At 34.0% G+C, this 22,585-nt stretch overlaps 2 protein-coding genes, 1 non-coding gene and 1 pseudogene across 3 annotated transcripts; 1 reads left to right on the top strand and 3 right to left on the bottom strand.

The window, feature by feature from the left end:
• Positions 1-230: 230 nt before the first annotated feature.
• On the bottom strand, positions 231-7,458 carry LOC140060254 (adenylate kinase 7-like). Its single transcript, XM_072106388.1, has 17 exons — positions 7,316-7,458; positions 6,598-6,768; positions 6,300-6,408; positions 5,833-5,927; positions 5,620-5,730; positions 5,054-5,137; positions 4,874-4,962; positions 4,482-4,572; positions 4,222-4,299; positions 3,759-3,908; positions 3,059-3,187; positions 2,446-2,557; positions 2,107-2,235; positions 1,399-1,662; positions 920-1,140; positions 462-620; positions 231-348 (listed from the first exon to the last, which is right to left on the bottom strand). The coding sequence occupies exons 1-17, from the start codon at positions 7,415-7,417 to the stop codon at positions 310-312; spliced, it is 2,133 nt and encodes a 710-aa protein (XP_071962489.1). The 5' UTR covers positions 7,418-7,458; the 3' UTR covers positions 231-309.
• Positions 7,459-8,612: 1,154 nt separating this feature from the next.
• Positions 8,613-8,685, bottom strand: Trnak-cuu (transfer RNA lysine (anticodon CUU)). The gene has a single exon. It is a non-coding gene; the product is annotated as a tRNA-Lys (tRNA).
• Positions 8,686-9,647: 962 nt separating this feature from the next.
• Positions 9,648-21,359, top strand: LOC140060255 (ras-related protein Rab-1A). The gene is made up of 7 exons (XM_072106389.1): positions 9,648-9,797; positions 12,353-12,425; positions 13,159-13,206; positions 13,602-13,649; positions 13,744-13,839; positions 14,571-14,702; positions 18,498-21,359. The coding sequence occupies exons 1-7, from the start codon at positions 9,775-9,777 to the stop codon at positions 18,699-18,701; spliced, it is 624 nt and encodes a 207-aa protein (XP_071962490.1). The 5' UTR covers positions 9,648-9,774; the 3' UTR covers positions 18,702-21,359.
• Positions 21,360-22,413: 1,054 nt separating this feature from the next.
• LOC140061406 (5S ribosomal RNA) lies at positions 22,414-22,531 on the bottom strand (annotated as a pseudogene).
• Positions 22,532-22,585: the final 54 nt, after the last annotated feature.

A 22,585-nucleotide genomic window follows, 5' to 3' on the forward strand; every position in this document is an offset into this window, starting at 1 on the left:
GTGACCATAGCTTTAAAGGCCAAAAGAGATAAATAATATGGTTCTCATTAGCACCTCTCAAAATCAAGGACGACATTAGGTTTTTTTTAAGGATTATTAGGATTATTTCTTTTAAGATAAATTTTTTTGACACAATTTCACACACAAGAGTCTGGCTAGAACCATTTCATGTATTTCCTATGGCCTAAAACATACAATTTGATTAGTGATGTGTACATGACAAAAGCTACTAATGTCTTCAGACTAAATAATTTATTAAGAACGAAGTTTAAATTTGGTTATTTAGTTCCTGAAATTCGTTGACTTGGTTTAATCAATCTGGGGATTGTTCCGGAAGAGATATTCGGCCTGAAAAAAAAAAGGATTTTGTTTAGTTCTCATATCTTTCCATTACAATAAATGCATGCCTGTTAGTGTTAGATAAAAAGTTACAAATAAAGTTTTTATCCTAAGCCTCTTACCAGATAGTCTATAGCATCATCAGGCCTGACTTTACAGCAATCAATGAGGCCTTGGGTGAGGGTTGGCATTACATGTTTCATCAGGTAGTTCCTTAACGGTATCGATTGATTTTCAAGTACCTCTTGTTCCTGTCGCTTCACCTCCTCTAGTCGGTTGGTCTGCAAGATAAAGCAAAACTCAGGCTAGATTTTATAGATATTTGGTATTGCTCAACATTTGTTGATAACATTGTTGTTTATTAACACCAAGATCGGGGATTCTGATGTTAGAACTTAAACCTGGCAATAACTGCTGTTGTTGCTTGTGAGAAATATTTTATACCAGTGTGTTCGGAAAATTATGATCTTTTTATGTGTTGTGTTGGGATATCACCCCTGTTGCATTAGTGAAATTTGCTATAACATGTTGTAGTTGTTCAGGGATATTCATACAATACTGTAGTACATGTATCACTGACCCATTCAGTTTGTCGTTTAATTGTTTCAGCCTTTTCTTCTGCCTCTTTCCTTTCAATTTCTTCTTTTTCTTCCTGTTCTTTCTTTAACCTTTTTTCTGCCTTTATTCTGTCCATTTCCTCCACCTCATCTGCTGTTGGCCCATAGTTTCTTGGTTCCCCCATGATCTTTACGATTTGTTCAACAATATTTTGGTTCTTGGGGTCAGTCTCCTTTGACACATCTGGAAAAATAGTTGAGATGTTTATATCCATTTCATCATTTACTTAATTAATCTGTATAATTCACTTTTACCAAGTGTGGAGGAGGACTATTTCCAAACAGTCTCCATTACTACAACTATCTTCAGCAGCTTAAGTACTCTACTGAAGTTTCTGTAGAGAGTATGTTTTACTTTAGCAATTTGCTTTGTTTCAATTGCTGCAGTAATTGCATGATATCTGTTGCAGAAATATTAAGTTACTGCAGGAGATTGACTGACCTATATTCTCTGGATGAAACTCCAGCTCATCAAAGTAGTTGAGAACTGTTGTGTCTTCTTCGTTGAGCACTCGGAACTCCTGGAGGCGTCTCTGCAGACCATCTTCTGTGTTGTGCGTGCCAGCAACTACACTTTCAGGCAGGTTCATTACCCGATCCTTGAGAAACTCGTCGGTACAGTTCAACGATATGATGACCTCTGGCATAATGTTTTTATCAAAGACAGGCATTTTGGAATTCTCTTCCTGCTCATCTTCATCATCAACTGAAATTGAAATACATTTTTTTTTGTAGTTTTTAAAGATACATTGTCCCCCTGAAAAAATAATTTTTGTTGAATATGCCATTTTAATGTCACACAATAGTTATTTATTTTTACGAAAAATTGGATCGAGAAAAAAAATGTCTACCTGGAAAAACGCAAAAAATAGTTAGATTGACTGGAAGTCAATGGGTTAACCATTTATTTTGTCTTTTTATAAGTAAAAACATTTTTTTTAATATCTTTTTTCTACAGAAGATTAACTTTATTAAAACTGCAAAATGGCAATACTAAGCTAAAAAAAAATTACCTTATCAGTCCCTCCTGCCTAAAAAAGGCAAATTAATTTTGTAGAGGTCATTTTTTTTCTTAATCTGAGTATACAGTATACTATGGTAAAAGAAGAAGTCAGGAATAAAATTATCAATTATGATTTAGTGAAAATACCTGCAAACAGCTCTTTAGCCTGCTCCATTGTCTTTGGATAACCATCCAAAATGAAGCCTTGGTTCTGGCACGGCATAGAATGAAGCTTGTCACGAAAGAAGGGAATAATATACTGGTCATCAATACGTCCTACAAATGGAAAAAAATTACTTTTTATAAATGAACAGTTCATCCTACTATCTGCTGTCATGAACCTTAAAAAATGTGCCTATATATGGACATGATGATGTGATATCACTACCATCCATATTTGAGCACATCACACTTTTTTTTAAACTAGTTTGATAGTGTAGACAGAGCTTTAATTCATATGAACAAGCTTAAACCCTGTTCACACACCATTGTTTGCCTCTTTATTCTCCATTATAGTTTCTAACAGTTCGTGGTCTTCCTGGGCTTTTCCATCATCGTCCTCGTTTTCATCCGAATCTACACGGGCTGCGCTTTTCTCCTAACAATGTAAAGATAAATTTTAGTTACAGTAAAAGCTAGTTGAAAGGAGAAAAAGCACTTCTATGAAATGTTTTCTAAAAAGATTTCCTTACCAAACCATTTTCAAACCTTCTAGCTAACAGTAAAGTGTAAATGTATTATTAATCGTCCTCAGAAACTAAGCAAATTTGGATTAGACGAACGGAAGCCACATTGTAGCCAACCACGATTAGCTCACCGGGCATGTACAAGGACCAACAACTTTACATCCCATCCGAAGTACGAAGCAATTAATGTCAAATATCTTGCCCAAGGATATAAGCAATATGGCATAGACAGGACTCGAACCCATGCCTCTCGCATGCCAGGCTGATATCTGTACAATTACACTAAACTGCTCTCAGCCCCGGCCAACAAATTTAATACATTCCCAAGCCCGTTGGACATCGATTTATGTCATTAAGTATGTCAAAAAAAAAAAATTATAAATAAAATAAATTAAAATTATATTAAAACATACCAACATTTCAATTGCCTCCCTGATCACATCATTAATCTTAATATGATGCAGTTTGTACTGCTTACACAAGGCTTGTACGATGCTGGTTTTGCCACTAGCTGGTGGGCCTAGAACACAGGCTCTCATTGGCTGCAAGAAGAAACAAGAATATTATAAACAAATCGTAATTTGGAATTTCCAGAACAGGGTATACCAACAAACCGTTAAATTCATTAGACAACTCTATATAAGATAATAAAGTTTATAAAGCACACATATCCACAAACTGCTCAAGGTGCTACTATATACAGTAGAACACTATTCAGAGGATATGCATATTACAGGACACTCTAGTGGCCGTATATGTTTTAACACTCTTCAACCCCTGTTAACATCAACGAATGGAGTGAAAAATACTTGAGGCTTGTGGAGGAAACTGGTGAAATGCTCAATTGCAAAGTGACCCTACAACCACACCCAGTTACTAGTAACAGTATGAAAATTATATCGCAGAAAATAGTAGTGTTAATAATAACAGTAGGCCCGTTTTAATTCGCTTAGATAACTATGTAACATTAGGGAGCTATCGATTATAGACCCACGGGACAACCACTGTAGTAACACGGGACAACCACTATAGTAACACGGGGCAACCACTGTAGTAACACGGGACAACCACTGTAGTAACACGGGACAACCACTGTAGTAACACGCTCCTCACCAGTAGCCCTCTTGTTTGTTTATACTCCTTGATAACGTCAGTAATATTCTCTTTCAAGCCAGTTTCTGCTACCCAGCGTATGTTCATGTTCTCCTTGATGTACACGCCATCCATTCGTAGGTTCACAAGAAGCATATCAAAGTCACTTTGCTAGAGAAAATAAAACGAATTAATAAAAAACAATTAATATACTTTGTTTATTAACAGTTTTTAATAACATATCTTATCCTAATGAAAACCTGTGAAAACTGATACCTGAAGCTGCAGGCAAAAACAATTTCAAAGTATCAATATTAGTTTTACAAAAATAAATGTACATTTCCTTAGAAATAGAAACTAAATTGAATTGTTTGATTATAAACTTTCATTGAAATGTTTCGTTGTTTGTACCACTGGTTTAGTTTTCATTATAAAACTGATTATATGTTAGTATTGATTAGGCTAATTACTGCAGTAAACTTACTTTTACATCTTTCTTTAGCAATGTTTCTTCTTTTGTGATATGCTTCACTTTGCCAGTTCCCAAGTCAGTACTTATAATCTATACAAACATAACAAATAAATTAAATGTGTTGTAAATGATTTTATTTGAATATATGGACATGATGTACCATATTTGGGAAAATCATCAATTTTTTTGTCAAACTACAGTAGTTTAATAGTGTAGACAGAGCTTTAAATTGATAAAGGGAATATCAACCTGCAACTTTGATAAATACTCACTTTAACAACATCTTCTAGAGTGTTCTGAGAGTCATCAACGGCAACTAAGTACCTTGTCTTGGGGCGACTGTCGGCAATGTTTTGGAGTACACTGAGTAAAAAATACAACATAAAATCACTAAGTTACAATAATAATTCATTAATCATTAACAAATGACATAAATTTTATATCAAACTCAAACTGCAGAATGTAAATTTAGATCTTGGGAAAGTTTCCATATAGTTGCCGTACTTATCACACTTAGGCTCAGGGAAAAATCTTAGTGAATACAATTTAAGGGAAATACTTAAATATTTATTGAGTTAAGTTAAACACCTAATATGTAAGGGAACTATCGCACTTAAGTATGATTGGTGAATACGGCCACAGAATTAACAGTTGCTAAACTTACCCAGCCAAATCCTTAATGTGAATTGTAGGCAGAATATTCATTCCATTACCAAAGCATTGTAATGCATCTGTGTTACCATGCCAGGCAGTCTATGGTTAAAGATTATATATAAATAAATAAAAACCTAATTTTTCAGTTTCTTTATGGTTTAATAGAACATACAGTTTATATATTACTTACCCTGAATAAGTCGTGGAATATTTTTTCGCCTGCTCCATATGTGAGGCCAGTTGCTACTACATATGTAACAAACTTTGCTTTGTTCTGCAAAAGAGATAATAAATAAATAATATAAATAACTTTCTAGAAAGGTCCAGGGTACACAATTCAAGTCTGTAATCAAACGGACGGAGCAAGACCTAAAGCATTCAAGAAGGCAGCAATCCAATTGGACGCGGATTAGAAAAATTGTAGAAGAGGTGCAGTCAAAAACTTATTTTCGTGTGGCCTGGTTGCTCACTGTGTAACACAAGAATATTGCACTTTGACGATAGTAAGAGTTCAATAGTATGTCTATTGAATATCTTGTGACCCAAAATCCTCCAATCAAATGACTAGAATCTATTCAGGTTTGCATTTTTATAAAGGGGCATATAGTTGCACACGGGGTTGCACAGTAGGAAGATGGATAGTGTATTTAACTATGTAGTATTGAAAAGGTATATTAGTTGTTGCAATCTTACTTTTCTATTGTTATGTTATTATGTGCAAACAAATTATTAAATAAAATAAGAGTTAGTACTTACTGTCTTTCCGTGTTTGATGACAAGCTTTTCGGCACTAATATGATTCTTAAAATTAGGGTGAGGTTTTCTTCTTCTATAGTCGTCCTCAGTAAATGGAATTTCTGGGTCATCCTTGGAGAAAAACAATTAAAATGAGTAAGTACTAGTAGGTATTTTTGTTCAGTGTGAAAGGGGCTCTAGACAAGAGAGGTAAATGAGTAATTGAATACTTACAGGATCAAGAGGCTTACTCTTTGCCCATGTCATCACAGTTGACAACAAAATAAATATCTTTGGAATCTTAAACCGTTCCAACTCGGCATGGAGTGCTAGAAAAAGTATAAAAAGTGACAAATACATTAATAAACATGTTTTCATTTTTATACATGTGTAATTGAAATTAGATGACAATTGTATTCCTCAAAAGGATATCTGTACTGTATGTGTCATTTCAATCCGTTTTCAGGTTTTAGAGTCAAGGGTAGCCTAAGTTTCGATCTTAACATATGTTAATTAATATCACAATTAGTCAATTAATAATTAAAATACACATCTTGAGGTTGAAAGGAACCTTAAAAAATGTTTAAAAATGAAGACGGATCCAAGTATCATATTTTGGGTTTGAAATAATTGGCTTCTACAAAAGTTGATGAGCATGCCAAAATGCAGTACAGTATATAAAGTAGACTTGTAAAATAAACCTGATACAGCCCATGTTGCTTCGTCAATTTGACCTGGGTCCTCGTTGATGTCATAAATGACAACATCGCACTCTGACATATGTTCCAACATCTGCGCTTTGTCTTTAAACTAGAAAAAATTAAGTTGTTATTCAAGAAGAATAAAGGTTATTTTGTATTGTACTGTAAGTTAATTAAATTTAAATTTGAAAAGTTTACCCTCAATAAAATTGTTTTATAATAAATTTATTGATGATTTAAAACTTTTCTATCATCAAGGATCCAGTACTCCGTTGAGAAGTCACCAGATATGGCTTACATTAAATATTTCTGTCACCCATTCTGGTTTCTCTCCATCCTGGTTCTTGAGCGTGCCAACGATCTCATATGTACCTTCTTTGGTAACCAAGGTATCACTTTTGACGGATTCTGTGTCTTCTTCTTCCTCCAACTCTTCTAGAGATGCATTGATGACGCACGTTGAAAGAAACTAAACATTAAAAAAAAGCATAACAATCATAAATAAATACAACAACTAGACCTAGGGGCCTAGTCATACTCATAGGCCTAGTTTATTTATTTTAATTTGAAGGTTATATCAACAGTAATGTATAAGGTAGGCCTAGAATAGCTTAACTTAAAATTATCTATAACACTACATCCAAGTGATGAACTATGGCATGGATGGATGGGACAACAATAATGACTTCCTAGCCTAGTCCTTATACCAATATTTACCTTTTTATTTGACTAAATATTTTATTATTTTATTTACCTAGGTAGGCCTAGGCCCTACATCAATTTATACTGTAGCCTACGCCTAGCCACTTTTAAAAGTACTTTTGAGCTAGGCCTAGACATACTACATCCATCCCCATAAAGGACCACCACCACAACACACAATCAATGAGAATGTCACACATACAGCATGCAGGCCACACACAGACATTTTTGACGACGGCCTAGGCCTAGCTTTAAAGCATTGCTTGTGTGATAAATCGAAACTCAAATTTGACAAATATATTACTAAAACATGCCTTTGATATTGCTCCTCCCTCATAACTATCAACAAGGTTGATAAATATTCGTTTTCTTGTTAATTTTTCTTGTACAGTAGTACTTTCTGTGTCTTCCGCCATGACTTTATTTTTCGTTGTTATACGTCGCTAAGGAATTAACCCTTGACACATCTTGGTGTTCATCCAACCGTTTCATTGAAAACAAACGCAACAAAAGTTTGTTGTCATATAAATAAATGTATAGAAAATGATGTTATTACATGTTTTTGTAGAGTTGATCTTCTGATATTTTGTTGTAGTTAGGGCCTAGTACCTATATTAAATTTCATGAGCTCCTATATTAAATAAAATATTGACAAATCTAAATAAAAATTTGCAGGAACTCTTATAATTAGTACGTATTATATGTACTACTTACTATACTATATGATCTTTGGTAGTCCTACTATTTAATTTCGTTATTCATTTTTAAAAATCGAGTAAACATTTTTACAAATACTGTATTATAAAATAAAAAATAAATTGATAATAGAATGAATGATGATAACATGATGGTTTATTTCAAGTTTATTGTTTCACACAATACAAAATACAATATGATAAGAACATACATTAATAATAACAATTGTGTGAGGAGGACGCATTAACCCAAGGCTTATAATCATGGTATATAACATTATACCCCCACCTTCCACAATGTGTAGGCCCTAATCATATATATAGTGAATATGCCTTAATTAAACAATTAAAACGAAAACCACATACGTGGATGACAGCAGAAATCTAAACGTTTTAAAAAAAAACAGGCTGGAGTGCGTGACGCTGTTCTAAAAATTCGAACCTCCCCCCGTGAATCTCAACCCCCCTGCACCTACTACTCTTCCACTAGAACAACTGCCACTGAATGTAAAATCGTTTTTGATTTGTAAGGTAAATAATAAATCCAGTTCTAGCCATATACATCATCATTTGTCACTGCAGGAAATTATTCGCGGTAGTAGATTTAGAGAGGTGGCCCATGAAACTGTTAAAGTTCCACGTGTCACATCAAAAGTATCAATAAGTCATAGTTAGAAACGTGACGATTTTAATAAAGCTTGGTTCCCACTAGAACGTAACGCAAGGATGTAAACGCAACGCAAGCGTTTTAACCAATGACAAGCGAAGTTATAGACGGTTAGCAATAACAAGCGAATAAGCCATCGCGTGTGATTGGTCAATTCACTTGCGTTGCGTTACGTCCTTGCGTTGCGTCGCTAGTGGGAAGGATCCTATGTTCGGCGTAACTTGTGTCGAATATAAAGAAAAGAAAGTTCGCCCAATGTGGGGCTCCAACCCACGACCCTGAGATTAAGAGTCTCATGCTCTACCGACTGAGCTAACCGTCCTTGCGTTACGTTCTAGTGGGAACCAAGCTTTACGTTGCATTTACGTACATCCTTGCGTTTGCGTCCTAGTGTGCACCAAGCTTAATCATCTCTATTCCCTATAACACACTGCATTATAATCAATTCAAACAAATTAACCAAACAAAAGTAACTAATACGTCTTCAAAGCTAGCGCCGAATTTTAAAAGTTAATAATAAATTAGATGCTCATGGATTTTTCATATTGCGTAAATTTCTAACGCGGTCGAAAAAACCCAATAAAATAATGATTTCACTTTTATTATAGAAAATCATAACGCTTGAATTTAACCAGTGTCCATGCACCAAATACGTTTTTATCAAATAAGTTTGTTTTTTTACTTTAGTTTTTTAATATTTTTAGTATTAGTTAGCTTATGTGACATTGAAAAATGGTTTAAGGGTCTTTCACACCTGTTCCGGCACGGTTCCGGTCCGGCGCCGGAAAATCCAATCGAACGTCAATGTTTCGTTTTCACGCGGCTACGCGCATATCGATTGGCGCATAGCCGCGTGAAAACGAAACATTGATGTTCGATTCGCCGGACCGCAACCGTGCCGGAACAGGTGTGAAAGACCCTTTATTCAACGAAAAAACAATATTACGTCATTTCAATTAATTACACTCAGGGGGAAATGATTAATTAATTAATTAGATCGAAGTATTGTCTTTTAAAAAAAAATCTTTTTAATATTTTAAAGTTGTAATAGGCTGGTATTTGATAAACTACGTGGCGTTAATTAATAAAATAAACGAATTTCTATGAATATTGAGATTATACTGTACTTTAGACATTAAATAGATACAAATCTGTTATTAAAATAATTGTAAAGCAGCGCCGCCAATATGATTCAAGATCACATGATTATGCCACGTCGTTTTGAATCGTCACAAACCAATTACCCAATCCCCTATCCGAGGCAATGCCAAGTATCCTTAGATATGACGCCATTTTGAACTTCCTCCTGATTTCGCTATAAAACACATCGTATTTGACCGTCATTTGATCTAACTATAATTTAAAAATCTTTGAAAAAAACGATTTTACAGACAGAGGCAGTAACCGTGTTATGTCCACTATGAATCCAGAATAGTAAGTCTATATTAAATATTAAAGATATTGAGATAATATTGTATAATAATAGTGAAAAAGTTAATTGAAATGCATCGTTTTTAGACTTTTCTGTGTGTGATGATTTGTAAACTAATCGACCAAGTGCAATGAGTCCAGGAAGCGGATACGATAGGACTGCTGTGCGGTAAAACCTGCTGGCTACACAACACACCCTAGCCTAGCGATTAATTATTGATTTTAATTTATGCGGCCAATATATATTATACTTGCATATATTTTATTTAGGCCATATTTATGTTAGTATGGATTATTGTATTGTAGATTCCTAGACAGTTCATTTATTTATTAAAATAAAAAAAAGTCATGAAACAGAAATGAATTGAAAGCAAAACATTAAACAGGGTGGTAGTGTAATGTATTTTTATTGTTGTAGCCTATCTAGTCCCTAGGCTAGGGCCTAGCTAGGCCTGTTCAGTAGAGTGAGATCAGTCCTGACTAGGCTAGGTGTACCAAGTGGAATATGCAGATGAGTTTTCCCCTTTTTTTCGTAATCATAAAGTATACTATCAAAATATATATATATAGCCTATATAGGTAACTTTACTTTCAAAATGGAAGGATGTAAATATTTTATCAAGTATTTCATAATTCTATTTAATTTTAACTACAACTTTAAGGTAGTGTAAAGATAACTAAATAAAACAAATTTACACACCCTTGCATTTCCATAGTGAGGTATGCACACATAGGCTAGTCAGGAATCTGAAAAAACCAAATGGCCACACAAAGGGAAATCCCAAGAATGTACAGTAGTATTGGTAAATTTTCTGTGAATGTCACATACCTGTACTGAGATTATCTTTAAGGGTTAGGTTCTGGTAATTCTAATCAGTGGCTGAGCCTAACCCTAAAAGATAGCCGTGCAGTTGCGTCACATGCTGTTACAGTACAAATAGATTTTTCTGCCCTTCATTCAAAGAAATAATAGGACACTTACTGTAATAATAATTTTCAAGGACCTTAATTTCTAAAATGTTGTAACCCCCTCACTTTAGCTAATTCACTGGTGCCTCTTTCATTGTTGAAAAATCCTATTTATATTTGGCGTTGTGGGAAATTTCTATTCATATAGTTCTTGTTGATGTCTGGAAAAATTAAGGAGCGGTACAGTATTAGTGCTCTTCAATCTCAGGTGAATATTAGTAGCGCGATGGTCTAAGTTTAGGAGCGCGATGGTCTAAGTTTTGGTTAATGAAAAGTAAACTACTAATATTATCATGCCAAATCAATTCTTAATAAGCAGTTAAAAAAATGAGTGACCATGTACGGTACACCAGCCATACTGTATGTACATGATCTGTAGAATTTTCACCCAAATTAAAGAGAGTACATAAACATGTACTGTAGTATACTAGTGTATAAACCCTACCTTAAATGTTTCCTATTGTACAAGGTAAATGACCTACCTATAATATTAATTACATGATTTGTTTATGGTTAAATTAATTCCAAACTGACATCCCAGTGTGTTTGTTGATTGCAATTACTCAACTGGTAGGCTGCAGCCAGTAATTGAATTATTAATTAGTGGTTATAAATAACTTTTAATCAAAAAAAGGTTTAATGCCACCTGAGTAAGTAATTATTATTACATGACATTTGTTTTTTTGTACTTATGCAAAATTGTTGAATCTGAGTGTACCATGTATACTGACGAATTTAAATTAATTACATAACACAAACATTCCTAAGATATAAACAAAAACAAAATTGCAGCTACCTGTACTCTAAATGTACTTTCTGTTTCTACTGTATCTTGGTTATGTTTCAATCAATAAACATTAAATCATCTTTCAACTTGCGAAGTCATTCCTACCATGAACTCATAAAATTCATTACTACTTGTATGAAATTTAAACTTGATGACACAATCTAAACCACAGCTGTTTGTTCAATTCCATAAATAATTAATCTTGAGCGTTGTAATAGTAGTCATTTGACTAATTCAGGCTAATTACAATTTTAAAACTAAGGACGATGTGGTTAGAGTAGTATCGTTCAAATGTTGTATATTTGTGTATCTGTATTTTGAATGTAAAGTATTTATTACAGAATTTGTTGTTTAAATGTAATTGTTATCAAAAGGTGTCTCTAATTTAATTAATTTATAGCCTCAGTGTATAGTACTGTAGTACTATCTTGGCGTTCAAGTTTAATTATTGGTTATTATTCAATTAGTTGACTGTGTGAAGGGGTGTGCCATCTAATCAAAGACATTGATTATTTCTGTGCATAATTAATGAGGTATTAAAGCTATAGGACTAGGGGTTGTTTTAAAACACAAACAATTGACTTATAATAGATCCTATCTAGATCTGTGTTTAAATCCATTTTAATTTCTTTGTTATTTTTAAAGAATTTTTCTTCTTTTCTTTTCTTTTCTTCTAGATGTTTGCGATGATCCCTAAATTTATATTCTCCATTTGTTACAAATCCTTTCCATATTTAATGGGCCTTGATACAAGTTGTTGTTTTATACTGTGGAACTTAATGTATTTTCTTTTTTCTTTCAGTGATTACTTGTTTAAACTTCTTCTAATTGGCGATTCCGGTGTAGGAAAATCTTGCCTATTGCTACGATTTGCTGTAAGTTGAGTTTCTTGATTCTGCTAACATTATTTAGCGATACTGATGTAACATGACAATTTTCACACACACCTAATGTATGAGTCACCAAGCCATGAGTGATCTATTAACCTAGTCTGTGAAATAAAAATTGAAAGAAAATCCTTTAAAAAAAAAGGAATTGGCACATTTTTATACCACTAGATTTACTCATTTATAAATATAATACTGTAGCACTAAAACCCAAATCCTTGTATTTTATTCTTCTCTCGTCTCCTACTGTAGACCACTGGACAACACCTAATTCTTCCAAAGTATTTAGTCTGTTAGAATGACATTTTTTAGACCATTTTTAAAGCTCTGTCTACACTATCAAACTAGTTTGACAAAAAAGTGTGATGTGTCCAAATATGATAATGATATGCTTAAATATGGTAGTGATATGACATGTCCATATATGGGCAGGTCACATAAAGTTTAATAGTGTAGACAGAGCTTTAGTAGGTCACAGAGAGGTCAAAGACACCTGTCTACAGTGTACTTCAACTACTGTAGTACAGTATTTAATATTTTATAGGCATGTCTATCAATGCATTGTTTGTACAAAAATAGATACACAACTGTCAAGAGATTTTAATTTAACACAATGGCGATGACCTGTTCACAGGTCACTGAGCACATATAATTCTGTACACCATTGTTATCAACTGTAAATCTTAAATATCTATATTAATTATTAAATTTTGATTTACAGGATGATACATACACAGAAAGCTACATCAGTACAATTGGAGTAGATTTTGTAAGTAGTATGAGCTACTAGTACTATTTTTGTTATGGGTTGAGGGGTGATTAGCTATAACTACTGGTCAATCTGAATTTGGAGTAAAAAAATACTTTTGGCTATGTATCTTGATAAATGTAAAGGTGTTATTGTCTAGCATTTGGCTGTTGCTACACTGGCGAAAATGTTGCCTTATAGTGTTTACATTTTTCTTTACTTAATAATATACTCCAAAAAAAGTGAGGCGGGCAAGAATGGTCAAGCTTTATTTGTTCATTTGATCCATTTTATGAAGTGTTATGACCACTGGGAAGGTCAAGAAAATTGAGACAGTATGATTAATTTAATAATTGACAAGGTGTATAAAAAATGAACACTTAAAATAATTATTGTAACGCTTGTTTTTTTCACAGAAAATTCGAACCATAGAATTAGATGGCAAAACAATCAAACTACAAATAGTAAGTTGACTTAATTTCTAATCTCTGAAATCATCACACTCATTATTTGTTCCATTGCACTCATAAACATTCATTATTTTTATATTATTTATAGTGGGACACAGCAGGTCAAGAAAGATTCCGAACTATAACATCAAGTTACTACAGAGGTGCACATGGCATTATAGTTGTATATGATGTCACAGATCAAGTATGTATACAAGTTATTACATTGAAATATAGGAAGAAATACTGGTTTCTGACAATAGTGGAGCTGTAGCTTGGTGGTTAACATGCTTGCCTTCCAATCCCAAGGTTCAGGGTTCAATCCTGACCTAGTGTCAGGGTTCAATCCTGACCTAGTGTCAGGGTTCAATCCTGACCTAGTGTCAGGGTTCAATCCTGACCTAGTGTCGGGGTTCAATCCTGACCTAGTGTCAGGGTTGCAACTTTCGATTCTTTTAACTCCATTCCCTAAACCTGAGAGTGAAGCTTGATTCCCACTAGAGATGCAATGTAAGGATGTAACATGTAAGTGATTTGACCAATCACAAGAAGTGGATTATTCAAACTGTCGCTTATCATTGGTCAACCGAATTGTGTAATGTTCTAGTAGGAACCAAGCTTTAGTTTATAAGTTTAAGATTTCCTTAGGCAGTAATTATTTCGGCCAGCTTTTGACAGTCAATATTGGTCTTTTATTTAGGGAAAACACAAATCCAAAACAAAAGCAAAAATAACCATTGTAATTTAAGTGAAGTAATCACATGAGTGTCATATGTTTCTTCCTTGCAGCACAGTGAACCATGTTCATTTTTATTACTAATGGCACAGCATTCCATGTGTTGTGTTTGTATTCTGGTTTCCTATTACCGTCGTGGTTAATAAGAATTAATTTGTTGATCATTTATCATTGACCATAATTGATTTGATTATTCATAGGAATCGTTCAACAATGTAAAGCAATGGTTACAAGAAATTGATCGTTATGCATCGGAGAATGTTAATAAATTACTGGTTGGAAACAAATGTGATCTTACAACGAAAAAAGTTGTGGATTATACGACAGCTAAGGTAAGGAAGTGATAATTAGATAATAAAAAAAAATTGGTTATGTTGATATTTGGTTGTGGCCAGCATTATTCAAATTAATTAGTTTTCATTTATGGATTCGGACCCAGATATTTTTTTTTTGACAGTTGAGACATTAGCAACGATCCTTAATTTAATAACAATAGTTCATTCTTATATAGCGCCTATAGCAGGCTCTCAATTTGGTGCTATACAAATGACAAAAAAAAAGTGTGATGTGCCTAAATATGATAGTGATATGACCAAATATGATGGTGATATTGTAACGGTGGTGTTTTAGAGTATCCGTTACTATATCATATAGTCTCAGCGGCAGGATTTCACACAGTCACAGAACGTACAAACAGTAAATATGGTTTTGTCCAGATACCGTTTTATTTAAATATTCAATGTAATACAGTCTGTCCTGGCTATATCACATACGTTTTCTTCTCTCTATTATAAACGTTTTATTCTATCAAGCTCATTTTTTCTCACCAGTACATCCATATTTAAGGAACGGTCCTAATTAATATTCATGTACTGGGAGGCTGGGGTAGCACTAACATTTCATTTTGTTTAGCCATTTGGCGAAAGTCAAAATATTTTTTTTAGTCAAATCAGTTTATCTATAGCCTGGGTGCAGTACAAATTTTGCGGGAAAAAAGTATAGGAAAATTTTTTTCTTTTTTTTCTGATAGAGTATACCATATAGAATGTCAGAAAAAAAATCCCCATCCCAGGGTCTTGGGGAAAATTTTTTACGGCACTTTTAAATTTTGGCCTATATAACACACACAAATGCCTATTAACACACACAAATACCTATATATAGGGGATTGTGTTATGATGATTAAAATTTGCTGAGGCTTACTTTAATAACTACTTCTCATAGTAGTTGATAAATCGAGTCGATAACAATGACATCATCATGCCAGAATCCAATATGGCGTCCAATTTGGCGGAAAAAACAGGGTATTGCTAAACCCCCGCAAACCCTTGCAAACCTAAAAAAAAACCATAGCAAACCCCACAAGTCAAATTTTTTTATTTAGCCAAATGAATCTGTTTATAGCCAAAATTTAAAATTTTTGAAATATATATATATATAGTGGTAATTTATCTATGTCAACAGGTCTATACACTGTTCCCTGAACATTTTTGTAAGGCATTGAGATAAAGAACCATGCCTAAATCACTGTATGATTAAAAAAAAAATTTTTTTTGTATTTTTTTTACATGATCAAAACAATTGTTCAAATTGTTTTTAATCATACAGCATTCATACAGTTATCAATTTAATAAGAAACATTTTACAGTTTTCTGAAATCCCCTGAACGCTATGTTACTTTTGTTTTTTACGCTTGGCTGGTCATGTTTGCGTGTGACGGCTTCCATGGCTTACCAGGCGAAAATCGTGTCCTAGAATCACTTAGAATCACCGCCGCGCAGCGGGTTAATGTTTTTAAATTGGGTATGCTCAAGAGGTGCGAAAGTGCAGAACCGCCGGCCTAGGCCTACAAAATTATGTACAACAACGCAACGGTATATCGTATGCTAAAAATATTGAGGAAAATTCCTAGCAAACGAACACTCGTATCGTTGTTAAACGTAAGATAATATAGGCCAAAGCACAGAGTACACGTCTTTCCATCCCTCAAGGCTGCGCCGAAGCGTTTCTGTCAGGGCGAGAAATTTATCCCGATTATTATTTATTTACACAACAACACAGAAGCCGGCGGCCAGCCCCGCTCAGATGCACGTGTGTGTTTAGCTAAATCCCCGTTAGACTCTACCATTTCCCGCATGTTGTTTTGTTTACACTGACGCACGAGGGAAGTTTATTAAGGGTAAAATATGAAACTACATTAAATTGGAAGACTCTAAAATGCATAACGCATACATTTTGGATTTCGATAAGATTAAGACGTCATTCATCGAAGATACTATTTTTCTTTTTAATCTGAAAAGTACACCCCTATCGAAAAATAGACAATCCCGGTAATTAGCCGACCGTCGGCTACGTAGTCGATCGTTTGTGCAGCGCACAACACATGATAGTTTGGGTAGACTTCATCATCCATGTGTCGTGTCTCTCTGTGCAGTCTACCTCTGCTATCTCCATCTGGTACAACGAAACAAGTTGACGAAAAATGGAGTTTGAAGTAACAACGTGATAACGAACAAAATAAATGCTTGGAGATCGACAAATGGACCTTTTAGTTGGACTTTATGCTTTCGCCAAAATGATTATTTAATTATCTATTTTATCATATGTCATCGCCAAAATGGCTAAAGTAGCCGTTTTATTTTTTGCCAATCTAGAAACGTTTTCGCCCATGGCGACTTGGCGATCGGCCAGTGTGAGCCCAGGGAGGGGACTATTTAGTAAAGCGAACATTCCTTGATGATGAGGAAACAGTAATTGATTAAGGATGTGGGTTATAGGAGAGTGAACAAAGGCCCTGTTCAGACCCATGGCGTTAGACCGTTTTAGCGTACAACGTTACTATCAAGGTCACGTTACAAACCGCAGAGAAAAAAACAAGGTGTTCAGACCCATAGCGTACGATTATCGTTACAACGGAAGTACGTCATCCAGGTTGTTTCTAGTTGCATCATGTGCTCTTACCCACGTGTTTTCATCATATATAGGCCTAGATCTCAGCCCTACAATTATGACAACATTTGCCGTAAATAAAACATACCTCAGCATTTATTTAAGAAAAATATAGTAAAGCCAAATTTCTGTTTCAATTGTTTTTATTTTGTAGTAAAAAACATTTTCCCCAGGCTCTTGTGTTACGAAAATAAAGCAGGCCTCGTAATGATGAAGAAAAATATGATTGTGATTAGTCTATCCAGTCCAGTCAAAGATATAATATATTCTTTGGTCCAATCGGTTGAAAATAACCCTTAACTTGCTAATAAAAGAGACACAGCTCCCCTTGTTTGTTTACTGATTTTTTTTAGGAGTTAGGGGGTTTTCAGCATTAAACTTGTCCAGTCTAGTCTGCCTTGTATGAATGAGTGACTTGATGTCCCACGCTAGTTTTTAGCTTGAATGAAATGCCTGAATGGCTCTAGGCCTAGGCCTAGCTAGGCCTAAAAGCGGATGGGATCGTAGTCCCTATGTTTAAATACAAGGTGCATGTATTTATGTCATTTGTTAGAAATTATAATGGTAATCAGTTGATAATAGTTTGTAGCCTTTGTAACAGTTGTATTTGTAGTGTAGTTAGGCCTTATTTATTCTGGCCTTTTTGTTATTGAAATCCATCTCACACATTGACGATACAAGATGTCAGCCTAGGTCAAACCTTGTTTCGCGTCATAACAGGAAACGTTCTGATTGGATACAACGTTGACTTACAGTAGCGTCGTACGCTAAAACGGTACTATCAACCGTTTTCCACTACAACGCTACAACCGTTGTACGACGCGTTGTACGCTAATCCCCAACTGTTCAGACACACATTCTTTTAGCGTCGTACGCTAAAACGGTCTAACGCCATGGGTCTGAACAGGGCCAAAGATTACCTAGAGATAGGAAGAAACCACTAGGAATGTTAATAGATGGAGTAGGGAGAAATAGTGAAAAGGGGTTGTTGACCTGATGGTCAGAGTGTTACAATATTCCCAAATATGGTAGTGATATGACATCATCATGTCCATATAGGGGCACATCACATTTCTTTGTCAAGTTTGATAGTGTAGACAGAGCTTTAGATAGTGCATAGAAGCAAGATCTCAATGTGGTAAACAAATTACGTTGATTTGTTTTAATTTTAATTTCAGGAATATGCAGACCAACTTGAAATACCATTTCTTGAAACTAGTGCAAAGAATGCAACCAACGTAGAACAGGCTTTCATGACGATGGCTGCCGAAATCAAGAACCGAATGGGACCCGGCAGTGTACCATCATCAGAAGCATCTAGAGCGGTCAAGGTAACCCCAGGCACACCCGTTAATCAGAGCAGTGGTGGCTGCTGTTCTTAAGCAATCGTTTATCAGGACAGTTTAGAATTGAAATTTATTATTATTAACACAAGCAACATCCAGTGTGGTCGATCATCATAAACATGTGCGTCTTGAGGCAATGTGATTGGCTGACTGCACATATCCATTGATCTGCTTTTAACGTCTGACTCCCCCCTTTCCCCTAAATCCAGGATCCGGAGACAAATATTATTACCTGAACTATAACGATTATTTTTAATTACTTTTTTCTTATCTAGTATAGTAAATTAGTATAATTTATATAGGTATATAATATATGTATGCACGCATGTTTATTTGTAATGTGTGTTATATAGTTATGTAAATATATTGTACACATGATTAAGTACACGTTTGTTGTACATATTTACATAACAGTATCAAATATTCTATTATTAAGACTGGCCTTCTTATCGAGTGAATGCCAAAACCCCCGATTGGGGTCCGGTAAATTGTTATATAAATACGAGCCTGCGATTGTAAACAAATTTAGATAACGCGCTGAAGTCGTAACTAATTATTTAAAAAAATAATTTTGTGTAAATTGTTCTTCCAAAATCTGATGTATTGTTTTTGTGGAGGGCTTATGTGTTTTGATTCAGGAATACCTACTCTTATACCTTGTATATATTTGAGCTGCGTATTAGAAAAAAATAGGTCTACAATGTTGAAATATAGAGCATGAATATAATACTTTTCACGTGGGTTTGATTATTTCGCAAAAACATTTTGTAGCCGTGTCATCCCCTAGACATTCCAAAAGTTCATAAAGTTGTTCAGAAAAGTCTAAAAAAAGATTTAAAAATACATTGAAATGAAGATTATTTAAATAATTAAATAAACCATTGACTGGATGTTGTGGTTCTAGAATTGTCGCACCTGCTGTCTTGACTAATAATGCAAATTTTGGTGCAAATGGTTGATGATAAAATCAGTAAAATGTTTATTTAATTAAACTTTGATTAATATAATAATTTATATACAGTAGCTCTCTATATCGGCTTTAAAATAGGCTATATACTATGACCAAATTTGAATAAGCTTATTAAGGGTGGATTATCAGAATGTTACAACTCATCACATTTATTGTGCAGGCCTATTTTACTAGATCTGAACTAATAATTTGCCAAAAACAAATTTAGATTCTGAAATTTAAATGAAAATTCAACAATCTAATCTATTTTTTGTGTACAAAAATACATTTATTCATGAAATCATTAATAGAATTAAGGATTAAATGTTATGGTATTTTAAAAATCCACCATTTTGTGTACATCTGTAGCAATACTGTAGGTTAGATATTTGGTATGATTGATTAAAGGAAGAGAATACTGTGAGGGAAAAACCAAAAATAATTAAATATCACTTTAAAATACTACAGTGATTTTGTTATTGTGTAATTGGTATATTCAATTTTATTTAATAAACAGACAGACATTAACATTACTAAAATAATTCTGTAAATTTTGTAGGCAGGTAAAGTACTTAGTTTTGTGCAGTTCTCTTGCCTATTAATACACTGTAGGCATACACATTTTATTTAGTTAGCTCTAGTATATGCTGCAGTAAGGCTATAGAGTTACTGCAGTAACATTTTCATCAGTACAATAAAACCCTGCCTTGGGACATCCGTATTATGTACAGTAGACACTTTTGTTGGGTGCTGAATGTGTCCCTTTAATAGCAGTTCTTTCTACTGTAGTTATAAATATGTTTTTATCTGGATTAATGGGACTCGGGGGAATCTTGAATCGACGAGGGCGCTCTGGATACCTGGATGAAGGGGGAACGTTTACGAGATAAATAACAAGCCAACATTTTTGTTTCTATACATTATATTATATACTGAATATTATAAAATTTCGTTCTCTAATCTGAAGCATACATAAATCTAAATAGGTGAATCTTAAATTGAGATAAACTGAACTTGTATAAAGATAGTTATGATGAAGCAATGTGAAAAAATACAGGTCTAACTCTAATTAAGGACCTGTCAAAGACCGCCTATATCATAGCAGAAATTTATGTGGTCCAGAACTAGTAGTAGTAGTAGCCACAAGAACACTGCCCCAGTACTGGTAGTATTTACTATAAAACCAGTTTAAAAACCAATAGTAATGCAACTATTGAAAAACAAACTGGTTAAAGGCTAGAACACAACTGGTAATAGCTGGATTTCGTGGTAATTTAACAAAGCATGACTGTAATGTTCACTCGTTTCTGTTGAATTACAATTTATCGCCCCACAACCAAAATTAACTAGTATTTTAATAATATGAACTGCTTTAAAAAATGGTAGTAACGTTTTATTAGAACACTGTTCTAAAAACATATAAATACTAGAACAATGTGCCACAACTGATAACTGCTAAAAGACCGTCCCAAAACTGGTCTTTAATTAGAGCTAGGCCTGTGTGCATTAGACAATTAATAATATGTATAATATTGTATTTCTTGATTTAAAATTACTGAATCGATCTATGTGGTTATTTTTTATTAACAATTTTATTTTGTCTTTGAGGGAAATTTTTTTATTAATTTTGATTCCGTGATGTTTGTGCGAGTGTACGTAAATAAATGGTTCTCTCTCTCATGTACATTTGATAACGTATCATTAGTAAATTGGAATTAAAAAATGAGCATGGACAGATGGCTTGATATATATTGTAGATGTTTAATCTTGCATATAATGTGTACAGGTATAATAATATTAATATAAATTGTTGAAAGATAAGGCCTTGTTTTGCTGTCGGCTGCTGTCCTGTTTAATTGTTTCACTATATGTTGCAATATATTCTACACTATTTAAAGGGAAATTGGATTGAAATGGTCTCCCAATTATCTATAATGTTCATAGCCCAATACAAACCATTAAAAGTTTTACAAAAATTATAAAAAAAATAATTTAAAAATGATAGCAAACAAACTTTCTTCAGGCCTAATAAAAAAAAAAAATTAGTTAAGCCACCACTGTCAGGCATTGCGCATAGTAGGTTGCCTGCCATACAATCAGCATTTTTTTCACTATGCTTTAACAAAACAAAAACCCAGTATTTACATCTAGCGCTTTTATTGTAGAATTTGGTTCAAATATATTGGTTGGGTGTTTTATTTTGTCTTTGTGACCAATGGTTGCTTAATGTAAACGAGAAATTTATATATATTAAAATTTAAGAACACCAGCCAGTGAATGGTAGAATACGATTGATTTTGTAGCTATGAATTATAAATTGCTTAAATATGCTTTTTAATGATCCGCAGTGGATTTGTTACCTTCAATAAAACTGGGTGAAAAGAGCAATAATATGATTGAATAAAAATTACCACTCAATTTACGTACAAAATGTTCAATAAATACACAACAGTGTTGTTTATTGGGTATGATTATTATTTCAAATTCGTGAAGTACATTTGTGTAGATGCAGTTGTTCAAACGACTGATTTATAAGACAGTTCGGGAGGATAATGAATAAATGTTTATTTATTTTTTATTTTATTCAATCGAAACCAACAGCGATAATTACCGCCACTAACAGGTTTGATACAAACAAAGCCAGGACTGTTTAAAGCACCTTGATTGGTCCTGATATTGATCAAGGGCTTCTCTCGTCCAGTGCCCACCTTGACCAGAGGTCTGAGGCAGATACTAGATGCAGGGGCTGCCATAAGAGTCAGCAGTGCTGATTTCAAATGCCTAATGGGACCCCAGCTCCGTATACAGCACCCGCTATTCCCAGATGGTCTCCCATCCAAGCTCTAACCAGGCCCAACGTTGCTTAACTTCGGTGATCTGACGAGAACCGGTGTTTCAACGTGGTAAAGCCGTATAAATATATATGTTGATATTCTGATCTAAAATATATTAATACAGTGCTTTTATTACT

Source organism: Antedon mediterranea, chromosome 10, assembly GCF_964355755.1.
Source record: "Antedon mediterranea chromosome 10, ecAntMedi1.1, whole genome shotgun sequence".
Taxonomy (NCBI): domain Eukaryota; kingdom Metazoa; phylum Echinodermata; class Crinoidea; order Comatulida; family Antedonidae; genus Antedon; species Antedon mediterranea.

Bases quoted from the DNA above. Each gene is read 5' to 3' on its own strand.
- LOC140060254 (XM_072106388.1), bottom strand. From the start codon at position 7,417: ATGGCGGAAGACACAGAAAGTACTACTGTACAAGAAAAATTAACAAGA. The intron at 4,573-4,873 runs GTAAGTTTAGCA...TTTTTTACTCAG, and splicing joins CACATTAAGGATTTGGCTGG to TGTACTCCAAAACATTGCCG. The intron at 1,141-1,398 runs GTCAGTCAATCT...CTATTTTTCCAG, and splicing joins GTTTCATCCAGAGAATATAG to ATGTGTCAAAGGAGACTGAC.
- LOC140060255 (XM_072106389.1), top strand. From the start codon at position 9,775: ATGTCCACTATGAATCCAGAATA. The intron at 13,840-14,570 runs GTATGTATACAA...GATTATTCATAG, and splicing joins TATATGATGTCACAGATCAA to GAATCGTTCAACAATGTAAA. The intron at 14,703-18,497 runs GTAAGGAAGTGA...TTTTAATTTCAG, and splicing joins TGGATTATACGACAGCTAAG to GAATATGCAGACCAACTTGA.